This window comes from Papio anubis, chromosome 20 (genome assembly GCF_008728515.1).
Source record: "Papio anubis isolate 15944 chromosome 20, Panubis1.0, whole genome shotgun sequence".
NCBI lineage: Eukaryota > Metazoa > Chordata > Mammalia > Primates > Cercopithecidae > Papio > Papio anubis.
In genome coordinates, this window is record NC_044995.1 from 1,114,772 (window position 1) to 1,127,939 (window position 13,168).

Here is a 13,168-nt window from a genome sequence, read left to right on the forward strand (position 1 = left end):
TTCCTGGGGTAGGTGTGGGTGAGAGGATAAGATGAAAGATGGATTAGTCAAAGCCCCTTGTGAAAGGGAGGAGCACGGTAAGAATGCAAGGTACTTTCATCTCCCACTTGCAGGTCTCCTGGTTTGAAAAATGTCTTTCCTTCCCCCACAGGCAAGACAAGCTTATCATTTCCAAGACATTAAGCGGTGGCTCACACCTGTAATCCCCGCACTTTCGGGAAGCTGAGTCACGCAGATCACTTGAGGCCAGGAGTTCTAGACTCCTGGCCAATATGGAGAAACCCTGTCTCTACTAAAAATACAAAAATTAGCCAGGCATGGTAGTGCATGCCTGTAGTCCCAGCTACTCAAGAGGATGAGGCAGGAAAATCGCTTGAACCCAGGAGGCAGAGGCTGCAGTGAGCTGAGATCACACCACACCACTGCACTCCAGCCTGAGTGACAGAACAAGACTGTCCAAAAAAAAAAGGAAATTTGCTCCCAACACTTTTTAAGTTAAAAGGAACAGAATGAGTTTTTTAAAAAAGAAAAAAGCAAACAAAAAAAAAAACAACAACAAAAAAAAGAAAAACAAGGCTAGGGCCAGGCGCAGTGGCTCATGCTTGTAAACCCAGCATTTTGGGAGGCCGAGGTGGGTGGATCACAAGGTCAGGAGTTTCAGACCAGCCTGGCCAATATAGTGAAATTCCATCTCTACTAAAAATACAAAAATTAGCTGGGCAGGGGGGCGAGCACCTGTAGTCCCAGCTGCTCGGGAGGCTGAGGCAGGAAAATCACTTGAACCCGGGAGGTAAAGGTTGCAGTGAACCGAGATGAAGCCACTGCACTCCAGCCTGGATGACAGACCAAGACTCCATCTCAAAAAAAAAAAAAAAAAAAAAAGGAAAAAAGAAAAAAACAAGGGTTAATGCTCCATTGCCATGTTCTAGAAGCAGGTGTCTCATCTTTCATGTCCTGTGCTATATCAACACACAGAGAACGCTGATCCCCTTTCCTCAGACACCTACCAGAGAGTAAGGACATAGCTCTATACAGTTAGCCCAACTCCTCCCATAACACAATTGACTCAGGAGCCAGTTGTTAGGTGTTTTTAACCCACAAGGGGCCCGTCTGCAAACAGAAGCAGTGGCTTCCCCACAGGTATTAATTTAGGGACTGGAACAGCACCCACTGTCTTCCCTGCACTCTGATGGTGTGAGAAGAACAGAGTGGGTGGGGTGTGGTGGCTCACACCTGTAATCTCAGCACTTTGGGAGGCTGAGGCAGGAGGATCACGTGAGGTCAGGAGTTCAAGACCAGTCTGGCCAACATGGTGAAACCCTGTCTCTACTAAAAATAATACAAAAATTAGCCGGGCACGGTGGCAGGAGCCTGTAATCCCAGCTACTCAGGAGGCTGAGGCAGAAGAATCACTTGAACCCAGGAGGTGGAGGTTGCAGTGAGCTGAGATCATGCCACTACACTCCAGCCTGGATGACAGACAAAAAAAAAAAAAAAAAAAAGAGAGAGAATGGAGTGGCTGTGGCTGTGGCTGAGCAGAGGTTATACACATCTGGAAAACCCAACAGAGGATGAGACAGGTTGATCTGGGAGGACAGGAAGAAGACCCAGGAACACGTCCCCACCCCCAGCCCCTGAACAGACGTTTTTCTGACCAGACTCCTACATACAGGTGGTCCTGGCGCTTAAAGGCCTTGCTGCAGATTTTGCAGACGTGCTTCCTTTCCTGGCTGTGCGTCAGGTAGTGCTTGCTCAGAGAACTGGCGCTGCTGAAAACCTTCCCGCACAGGCTGCAGTCCAGAAGTGGGTTTTGAGGGGAACTGTGCTGCCGCTTTCCTTTCCTGGCACTCCCCGAGGTGGCCCTTCCTCCTTCATCAGCCTCTTTAGCCTTAAGCACACCTAGCCCCAGGTCTACACAGAGGGAGAAAGCACAGGTTATACACAGCCAAGGAAACCAAGCGAAAAGCGCGGCTAAGGCACTCCACACCTCTTAGAGCCATGGTGGCCTTGTAAGTGCCGCAGAGGAACTCTTGCTCCACACAAAGTAAACAAGGTTCAGGAGCAGGTGAGGGGAACAGAAGCCCTGCAGGACAGCACCCGGACTCGGTGCCACGCGTGGAGGGATGACTGTAGGCTGAAGCCCTTCCAGAGCAGTGTGACCACAATGGGCTGGGCTTTACGACCACACCATCACCTGGTACTCTTGGAAGGGCAATTAGAAATAAATTATCCAAACCCTTGGAAAAGTGGAAATCCTTGCACATACCCAACTCTGTTTTTGGGGTTTTCACATAAGGAAATAAATGTAGCTTTGTACAAAGATCTAGCTGCAAGGGAGTAAACTGTCATATTGCTTTTCCTGGTGAAATTTTATAAACAACCTAATATCTGGGTTGGGCATGGTAGTTCACACCTGTAATCCCAGCACTTTGAGAGGCCGAGGCAGGTCGATCATTTGACATCAGGAGTTCAGGATGAGCCTGGCGAACAAGGTGAAACCCTGTCTCTACCAAAAATACAAAACTTAGCTGGGCATGGTGGTGTGTGCCTGTAATCCCAGCTATCTGGGAGGCTGAGGCACGAGAACTGCTTGAACCCAGGAGGCAGAAGCTGCAGTAAGCTGAGATCGCACCACTGCACTCCAGCCTGGGCAACACAGCGGGGCTCTAAGCAAAAAAAAGAAAGAAAGAAAGAAAGAAAGAGAATCAGATGGACTAGCAGGATTATGAGCTGGTTTTATTTTCCTCTTTTTGTATAGGTAAATTGTTTACATTTTATGTATCCCTTGGATAAAATGATAAAACATATAGTTATGAATCACATAGCCCAAGGAATAGCTAAAGGAACTGGGAATATTCAGTTTGGAGAGGGCAGATATCCTCAAATATCTGAAGGGCCAGTGTACACAGGAGATGGCAGACTGCTTCTATCTTGCTCCAAGGGACAGAGCTAGGCTTGGTGAATGAAAATTAAAGGGAAGCTGACCTCACACCACTGGAAACATAGCGCCATGCATGCAAGGACTTAGCCTCGCTCACTGCTGTGTTCTCAGGTGCTAGAGTTCCCATTTTGGCACCTATAGGCACTCAATAACTGTATGTTAGATGAAGGAATAATAAAAGATTTTCTACTTTTTAGATTGATCTGAAAGGTGCAGTAGATTGCCCATGTATTTATTTATTTATTTATTTTTTTGAGACTGAGTCTTACTCTGTTGCCCAGGCTGAAGTGCAGTGGCGCAATCTCGGCTCACTGCAACCTCTGCCTCCCAGGTTCAAGCCTCAGCCTCCTCAGTAGCTGGGACTACAGATACCCACCACCATGCCCAACTAACTTTTGTATTTTCAGTAGAGATGGGGTTTTACCATGTTGGCCAGGCTGGTCACGAACTTCTGGCCTCAGGTGATCCACCCACCTCGGCCTCCCAAAGTGCTGGGATTACAGGTATGAGCCACCGAGCCCGGCCTGCCTTTTAAATTTCTTATTTCTTATTATTTTCTTAATAGAGATGGGGGTCTCCATATGCTGTCCAGGCTAGCGTGCAGGGGTTATTCACAGACGCAATCATAGCTCACTGCAGCCTTGAACTCCTGGGCGTGAGCAGTCCTTCTGACTCAGCCTCCCAAGCAGGTGAGACTACAGGTGCACACCACCATGCCCACCTAATTTTTAATTTTATTTCTTGAGACAGGGTTTTATTCTGTCACCCAGGCTGGAGTACAATGGTGTGATCACAGCTTATTGCAGTCTCTAAGTCCTGGGCTCACGTGATCCTCCCACCTCAGCCTCCTGAGCAGCTGGGACTATACGAGCCACCACCACTGCCAGCTAATTTTTAAATTGTTATTTGTTGTAGAGACAGGGTCTCACTATGTTGCCCAGGTTAGTCTCAATCTCCTGGACTCACGCAATCCTCCTGACTTGCCTCCCAAAGTGCTGGGATTACAGGCGTGAACCATACATAGCACCTGGCTTAAACCGCCTTATGAGTTGGCAAGTTTGTTTGTTTGTTTATTGAGATGGAGCCTCATTCTGTTGCCCAGGCTAGAGTGCAATGGTGCCATCTTGGCTCACTGCAACCTCTGCCTCCCGGGTTCAAGAGATTCTCCTGCCTCAGCCTCCTGAGTAGCTGGGATTATAGACGCCTGCCACCATGCCAGGCTAATTCTTGTATTTTTAGTAGAGACGGGGTTTTGCCATGTTGGCCAGGCTGGTCTGAAACTTCTGGCCTCGAGCAATCATCCCACCTCAGCCTCCCAAAGTGCTGGGATTACAAAGTGTGTGAGCTACTGCACTCAGCCAAGGTGGCAAGTTTAGAAATAATCGTTTATCAGGGATGCTATGGAGATGGGACCCAAGAATTCAATGGGCCAGGGCATGGGAAAAGCAGGAGGCTGCTCTAAAGGATCCAAACGTGCAAATTCTCTGTGGCTCATGAGATGCAGTGTGACAGACACAGCAGAAGGGAAACTGGGCTGGGAGTCTTGAGGCCTAGACTCTCCTCCCAATCCTGCCTATGGCCATTTGTCATGGAATTTGCTTGGCCTTCATCTTTGTCCTCTGAGCAATTACTATAATGAGTAGTCAAATAACTCCAATAGTTCAAACAAGGAGAAACCGGGTTCCCTCAGGCGAAAGTCCTTAGCCCTATTCAGTCACTTTAAAATGCCTATTAAAGCAACTATTAAACTAGAAATCAAAACATTTCTAAAAATTGGCAAGGAGGCTGGGCACAGTAGCTTATGCCTGTAATCTCAGCACTTTGGGAGGCCGAGGAGGGTGGATCATGAGGTCAGGAGTTCGAGACCAGTCTGGCCAAGATGGTGAAACCCCACGTCTACTAAAAATACAAAAATTAGCCAGGCATGGTGGCGGGCGCCTGTAATCCCAGCTACTCGGGAGGCTGAGGCAGGAGAATCGCTTGAACCCGGGAGGCAGAGGTTGCAGTGAGCCAAGATTGTGCCACTGCACTCTAACCTGGTGACAGAGCAAGACTCCGTCTTAAAAAATAAATAAATAAATAACTTAACTAATTAATAAAATAAATTTTTAAAAAATTGCCTAGGACACTGAAAAACAGGCAAACAGAGGCACTAGCCTGGGAAGTCACTTCGTCTTCTTAGAAAACAGTGTTATAAGGGCTCTATAGTTTTTTAACATTTATTTATTTGTTGAGACAGAGTCTTACTCTGTTGCCCAGCCTGGAGTACAGTGACTCAGCTCACTGTAACCTCCACCTCCCAGATTCAAGCAATTCTCCTGCCTCAGCCTCCCAAGTAGCTGGGATTACAGGCACCCACCACCATGCCAGGTTAATGCTTTTTTTTTTTTTTTGAGACAGAGTCTTGCTCTGTCGCCCAGGCTGGAGTGCAGTGGCGTGATCTCCGCTCACTGCAAGCTCCGCCTCCTGGGTTCACGCCATTCTCCTGCCTCAGCCTCCTGAGTAGCTGGGACTACAGGTGCCCGCTGCCACGCCCGGCTAATTTTTTGTATTTTTAGTAGAGATGGGGTTTCACCGTGTTAGCCAGGACGGTCTCGATCTCCTGACGTCGTGATCCACCTGCCTCGGCCTCCCAAAGTGCTGGGATTACAGACGTGAGCCACCGCGCCTGGCCTTTTTTTGTTGTTTTTTTGAGATGGAGTCTTGCTCTTTCGCCAGGCTGGAGTGCAGTGGTGTGATCTGCCCACCTCAGCCTCCCAAAGTGTTAGGATTATAGGCATGAGCCACCATGTCTGGCCAGAGCTATAAAATTATTTAATGCTCCGTCTGGGTAAACTGACTTTGAGGAAAATATTCAAAGAACTAATCCAAAAGAAAACTCAACATGTACAAAGTTGTTTACAGAAACACTTTATCAGTCCAAACAGCAAAAATATGGTCTAACAGTCCAATGGAATAGCTATTTCAGTGACCCTCAGTATGAAGGTCTACCTTCAATATGAAAGCAAATATACCAACTCTTACAACTTAAATGAAATTACATACATAATATTATCTCTGCAAGACTATGTATGTCTGACTTCACCTATGTGTTTAAAAATTTACAAGTGAGGTCAGGCATGGTGGCTCACACCTGTAGTCCCAAGCACTTTGGGAGGCCAAGGTGGGCAGATTGCTTGAGCTCAGGACTTCGAGACCAGACTGGGAAACACAGTAAAACCCCTTCTCTACTAAAAATACAAAAGTTAGCTGGGCATGGTGGCACACACTTGTAATCCCAGCTACTCAGGAGGCTGAGGCAGGAGAATCACTTGAACCTAGGAGGCAGAGGTTGCAGTGAGCCGAGATTGTGCCACTGCACTCCAGTCTAGGCGACAGAGAGAGACTCCGTTTCAAAAAAACAAAAAACAAAAAACAACAACGAATATCTCTCCAGTGCTTTAAGGTCTATGAATTGTGTTTATAATAGTTCCTTCTTTCGTTTCACTCTGTGGGGAGGCAGAGAGGATGTTATTGTCCACCTGCTTTATGGATAAAGACACTGGGGTCTAAGAAGGTCTGACAACTAAAGATCAGAAGGGACCCCAGTTCATTCTGGAAATGTGAAATCAGCCTCTAGGGTGTGGTAATGGGAAGGAAAGTCTTTAGTAAATGCTAACATCTGCCCACACACTACACAAAAGATAAGGATATCCCCAAACACCTAAGTTTCTGAACATTATTCCCTAGAATGAGTGTTCTGTTTCCTTTACTAAGAATTGGGTGCCGAGAGTGGTGGCTCATGCCTGTAATCACACTACTTTGGGAGGCCGAGGTGGGAGGATCAGTTGAGGTCAGGAGTTCAAGACCAGCCTGGCCAATATGATGAAACCCCATCTCTACTAAAAATACAAAAATTAGCCGGGCGTGGTGGTGGGCGCCTGTAATCCCAGCTACTTGGGAGGCTGAGGCAGGAGAATCACTTGAACCCGGGAGCCAGAGGTTGCAGTGAGCCGAGATCGTACCACTATACTCTGCCTAAAACAAAACAACAACAACAAAAAAGAATTGGGAAACAATTCCCAAGTAGGAAAAAAGGTGACTGTTCCCTAAGTCACCTGTAGGAGGGAAAAATTTTCTTAACCAATCCATGCAGAATCAGTCCCTAGCTGGCCACAGAAACTGTCGAACATCCTACAGGGCCTTTCTACCCAGGTGACAGCCTCACCTTGTAAGGATGCCTGAGACTCCGAATCTGCATACTCCTCCAGCAGCTTCACAGAATCACTGTCCTTCCCCGAGTACAGGGACAGGGTGTCTAAGTTGTCCTCCAGCACCTCGCTGGACATGTCAGGCGTTGGGAGGTTGGGGTCCGGGTCCAAACCACTCAGGCCAGCATAGAGCAGGTCTCGCGTGTTGGGACCCAGATCCCGGTTGAGGGTGTCACTGCAGTTGAGCCCTTGGCTCTCTGAAAATGAAGGGAGGTGCATTTCTGATGGGAGGGCACCCTCGTCTCCAAGGCTGTACTGGTCCATGGCTCTCCACTGCCAGGTCTTGGCCAAGAGCTACTCTCCGGATAAGCAGAACCATGTAAGGAAACAGGGAGGAGAGAGCCCTTGATGGCAACTAATTCCTGAAAATGAAGCAGGAAGAATGAAGGTTATTAGGTGGCAAAACAGCATTGTGGGCAGAGCACAGACTTGCAATTCAAGCAGACCTCGATCTGGGTCTGTTCTCTGCCCCATAACAGACATGTGGCCTTGCGCAAGTCACTTAAGCTCCACGAGCCCCAGGTGCCTCATCTGTAAACCGGGTGTAAGAGTACCTCCTTCACAAGGTTGTTGTGAGGAATAAGTAAAAGTACTTCCAGCAACATGGTGGACTGAACTGACCTCTTCCTCCAGCTATAAACATATACATGTATAACAAAAGATAATTTTTTAACACATAGCCTCCGTCAAAAGACAGGAAAAATCCCAAGTGCCAGCAGCAACAAGAAAACTCAATGCTGGAAGTGTAAGCTCACGTAGGCCCCAGGGGAAAATCAGAATCAGATACAGGGCCTAGAGCCATTTGTCCAATATGGTGGCCACTAGCTCCATGTGGCTATGAAGTACTTGATTTTTCTTTTCATTTTTTACTGATATCAAATCAAAAATGGATAATATATTTATTTAAGGTATGGGGTCTCACTATGGTGCCCAGGCTTGTCTTGAACTCCTGGGCTCATGCGATCCTCCCACCTTGGCCTCCCAAAGTGCTGGGATTACAGGCATGAACCAACACACATGGCCTGGTGAAGCACTTGAAATGTGATTGGCCTGAATTGAGACAGGCTGTGAGTATAAAATATAACCTGGATTTGGAAAACTTAGTACCAAAAAAATGTCAATTTAATAAGTTTCTATATAGATTAAATGTGGAATGATAATTTTTTTTTTTTTTTTTTTTTTTGAGATGGAGTCTCATTCTGTCGCCCAGGCTGGAGTACAGTGGTGGGATCTCAGCTCACTGCAACCTCCGCCTCCCAGGTTCAAATGATTCTCCTGCCTTAGCATCCCAAGTAGCTGGGACTGACTACAGGCGCACGCCACCACACCCAGATAATTTTTGTATTTTTAGTAGAGATGGGGTTTCACTGTGATTCCCAGGCTGGTCTCAAACTCCTGACCTCAGGTGATCCACCTGCCTTGGCCTCCCAAAGTGGTGGGATTACAGGTGTGAGCCACTGTGCCCAGCCTGCAATGATAATATTTTCTATATAATGGGCTAAATGCAACATGTTATTAAAGTTAATTTCACCTGCTTATCTTTATAATGTGGCTTCTAGGAAATTTAGATTATATATGGCTCATATTCTGTATTATTGAATGCTGCCCTGGAGGCTGGGACCTGGGATGATAACAGACATGTGGGAGAAGGAAACAGGGCCTTGAGTTCCCAGGCAGTGGAGGCCTGGTGCCCTGGAAGAGCTGAACTATCCACAGGAAAACTAAATAAATGAAAAGAAAAGCTTCATGCAAGCCTAGAAAAGCACCCCCAAGAACTAGAAAAAAATAGCACAGTGAGAGATGACAAAGCCGAGCATTCTACGAGTCTACAAAAGAATGACAATTACCCTGATGGCAAACTTCTCAACAGAAACAAGCCTCGAAGATAAGAATAAGAATATCATCAATGGACTAAGGACAAGTCAGCCAGCACTGAGCTCAACATACAGGCATGAGAGGGAGGGAGGAGGCTGGGTGCCAGGGTTCACACCTGTAACCTCAACACTTTGGGAGGCAGAGGAGGGACGATTGCTTGAGGCCAAGAGTTTGAGAGCAGCCTGGGCAACACAGCAAGACTGGCTTCTATAAAAAATTAAAATAGCCAGGTGCGGTGGCTCACGCCTGTAATCCCAGCACTTTGGGAGGCCGAGGCGGGCGGATCACAAGGTCAGTAGATTGAGACCATAGTGAAACCCCGTCTCTATTAAAAAATACAAAAAAGTAGCCAGGCGTGGTGGCGGGCGCCTGTAGTCCCAGCTACTCACGAGGCTGAGGCAGGAGAATGGCGTGAACCCGGGAGGCGGAGTTTGCAGTGAGCCGACATCGCACCACTGTACTCCAGCCTGGGCGACAAAGCGAGACTCCATCTCAAAAAAAATAATAATAATAATTAAAATAATAGCCAGGCATGGTGGCATCTATCTGTAGTCCCAGCTATTCAGAAGGCTGAGGCAGGATGATCACTTCAGCCTGGGAGCCTATAGACTTTTACACACAAGGCCTAAGAATCTACCTTATAGACGCTGGTCCAAAAAATGACTAAAAGTTTTGAGTCATTTGGGAAAAAAAAAAGAGATGATGATAACTTCATACTTTTAAGTTTGCACACTAGAAGAATCTAAGTGTAACCACCAAGAGAAGAAAAATAAACCACATAACATCTGAACTAGTAGAATTTATTCCCCCCAAAATGGGTGGCGGGGGTTGGGGGAGTAGAGTTTACTTTAAAATACTGCAGGGAAAAGAGAGAAAAGACTCATAGTACTGTAATTAGGAATTAAAGAGGAAACACATCACTAATGACCTTAGAAAAAATAAAAAGGATTATAAAAGAATACTATAAACAACTGTATTCAGACAATTTAAAAATTAGATAACTTAGATACATTAACTTAGTTATTTAAATTAGATACAACAAATTAGATAACAGATTAAAATGGGCAAATTGCTAGAAATATACAAATTACCAAAACTGACTCAAGAAGAAACAGAATTTCTTTCTTTTTTTTTTGAGATGGAGTTTTGCTCTGTCGCCCAGGCTGGAGTGCAGTGGCCCAATCTCGGCTTGCTGCATCCTCCGCCTCCTGGGTTTAAGCAATTCTCTGCCTCAGCCTCCCGAGTAGCTGTGATTACAGGCACCCACCACCAGGAACAGCTAATTTTGTTTTGTATTTTTAGTAGAGACGGGTTTCACCATCTTGGCCAGGCTGATCTTGAACAGTGTCAGGAGACACTACGATCCACCTGCCTCAGCTTCCCACAGTGCTGGGATTATAGGCGTGAGCCACCGCGCCCCGCCAAGAAACAGAATTTCTGAATAGACCTATGAGAAATAAAAGACTGGGTCAGGCATGGTGGCTCATGACTGTAATCCCAGCACTTTGGGAGGCCGAGGTGGGCAGATCACCTGAGGTCAGGAGGCTGAGGCACAAGAATCACTGAACAGTGGTTGTCTGTCTATCTGACCTGTCAGTGGCTCCCTGAAAGCCTAATGCAAAGATCTTGCCTTTTTTGTGCCTAACTTGGAACTCTCTGGGGTGCAGTGTGGCTACGTGCAGGGCGTTTGTTATAAACATTAAAGTCAAATGAACTAGATGCTGCAGCCTGGCACAAAAGATATTGACTGGGGCAAACAATTGACATGCTGAACGCCAGGGAGGAAAAGCTGGGAAGTTAGAAATAAAGGCTTTGAAAAATAAACTAGGTGCAGTGGTTCATGCCTGTTATCCCAGCATTTTGGGAGGCCGAGGCAGGTGAATCACCTGACATCAGGAGTTTGAGACCAGCATGGCCAACGTGGCGAAACTGCGTCACTACTAAAAACTCAAAAATTAGCTGGGCATGGTGGCAGGTGCCTGTAATCCCAGCTACTTGGGAGGCTGAGGCAGGAGAATCACTTGAACCTGGGCGGCGGAGGTTGCAATGAGCCGAGATTGTGCCACTGCACTCCAGCCTAGGAGACAAGGGCAAAATTCTGTCTCAAAAAAAAAAAAAAAAAAAAAAAATCCACAATGGCAGTTTCTTATAAAGCTAAATATAGTATTTTTTTCTACATCTATTTGATGATTGTAATATATATATGTATAAAATCTTATCATACAATCCAGCAACTATACTCCTAGGCATCCACCCAACTGAGCTGAAAACTTCAGTCCACACAAAAGCCTGCACACACATGTTTATAGCAGCTTTGTTCATAACTGCCCCAAACTGGAAGCAATCAAGACATCCCTCAATAGGTGAATGGATCAACAAACTGTGGAACATCCAGACAATGGAATGTTCTTCAGCAACAGAAAACAATAAGCTATCAAGCCACAAAATGACATGGAGGAACCTTAAATGCACATTGCTAAGTGAAGGAAGCCTGTATGAAAACATTACATACTGGAAAAAAAGACAAGACTACATACTGTGAGACTCCAACTATATCACATTCTGGAAAAAGGAAAACTATAGAGACAATAAAAAGATTGGCAGTTGTGTGATTTGGTGGGTGAGGAGTGAAACTTTTTTTTTTTTTTTTTTTTTTTTTTGAGACGGAGTCTCGCTCTGTCGCCCAGGCTGGAGTGCAATGGCGCGATCTCAGCTCACTGCAAGGTCCGCCTCCCGGGTTCCCGCCATTCTCCTGCCTCAGCCTCCCGAGTAGCAGGGACTACAGGCGCCCACAACCGCGCCCGGCTAATTTTTTGTATTTTTAGTAGAGACGGGGTTTCACCGTGGTCTCGATCTCCTGACCTTGTGATCCGCCCGCCTCGGCCTCCCAAAGTGCTGGGATTACAGGCGTGAGCCACCGCGCCCAGCTAGGAGTGAAACTATTTTTGCATGATAATCTAATGGCGCATATCTGACATTATACCATAGTCAAAACCCACAAAACTATACAACACAGAGGCTGAGCTCTGGCTGGGTGTGGTGGCTTACACCTGTAAACCCAGCACTTTGGCCCAGGAGTTTGACACCAACCTGGATAACAATGTCAGACCCTGTCTCTATGAAAAAAAAATTTTTTTCATTAGCCGGGCATGGTGGCACATGCTTGTGGTTTCAGCTACTAGGGAAGCTGAGGAGGGTGAATCGCTTGAGCCTGAGAGTTGGAGGCTGCAATGAGCTATGATTGCGCCACAGCACTCAAGTCTGGGCAACACAGCGAGACCCTGTCTCAAAATAATTAATTAATTTAAAAAAAAATTTAAAAACCCAAATGAATAAAAAAAGAGCTTCCACATATTCCTGGGAATTTAGAAGGCATCATCTCAGGGTGGGCACATGTTTGGAAAGGACCAGAGAAGGCTTCCAAGCTCTCACCTCTGGCTGACCTTCGCTCTCTGCAGGCAGAGTGAAGGCGAAGGTAGGGTTGTTAACTGCCTGCCTGAGTGTGGAAGGAGTGCCGCGCTGCAAATACTGGAAGCTTTTTGGTTTTTGTTTTCTGTTTTTTTTTTTTTTTTGCTCCAGGAGTTTAAGGAGATCTCTGCTAAGTCACTAGCTGACCACTAAACTAACAGAACAGTCTACTGACCACACCCCACAAAGAACACAGTCTTTACAAAAATAGCTTAGAAAAGCCACCAAACAAATAGTTACAACCCACAATAAGCAGCAACAACCAAGCCTGAGGACAGGGAAGAAAGGAAGGATCCCATTCCCAGAAAGACCAGACTGCAATATGCAAAATTGCATAAAACGCTGGGCGCGGTGGCTCACACCTGTAATCCCAGCACTTTGGGAGGCCGAGGCGGGTGGATCACCTGAGGTCAGGAGTTCAAGACTGGCCTGGCCAACATGGCGAACCCCCGTCCCTACTAAAAATATAAAAGTTAGCGGCTGGGCCTGGTGGCTAAAGTTTGTAATCCCAGCACTTTGGGAAGCTGAGATGGGTGGATCATGAGGTCAGGAGATCGAGACTATCCTGGCTAACACAGTGAAACCCTGTCTCTACTAAAAAATACAAAAAACTAGCTGGGCGAGGTGGCAGGCG

General features: G+C 46.5%; 1 protein-coding gene across 10 annotated transcripts in view; it reads right to left on the reverse strand.

Annotated features, from left to right (window-relative positions):
• ZNF541 (zinc finger protein 541) overlaps positions 1–13,168 on the reverse strand; it is a 55,237-nt gene that overhangs the window by 27,533 nt on the left and 14,536 nt on the right. For 8 of the 10 annotated variants that reach the window (XM_017952565.3, XM_031659110.1, XM_017952564.3 and 5 more), the window contains 2 exons: positions 7,149–7,553; positions 1,671–1,911 (listed from right to left, as the gene is read on the reverse strand). In XM_017952565.3, coding sequence (XP_017808054.3) covers positions 1,671–1,911; positions 7,149–7,455 — 548 coding nt within the window. In that variant the 5' untranslated portion in view covers positions 7,456–7,553. Of the gene's footprint in view, positions 1–1,670; positions 1,912–7,148; positions 7,554–13,168 lie in introns of those variants that run through there. The other 2 variants (XM_017952566.3, XM_009194844.3) reach the window with 2 other exon arrangements.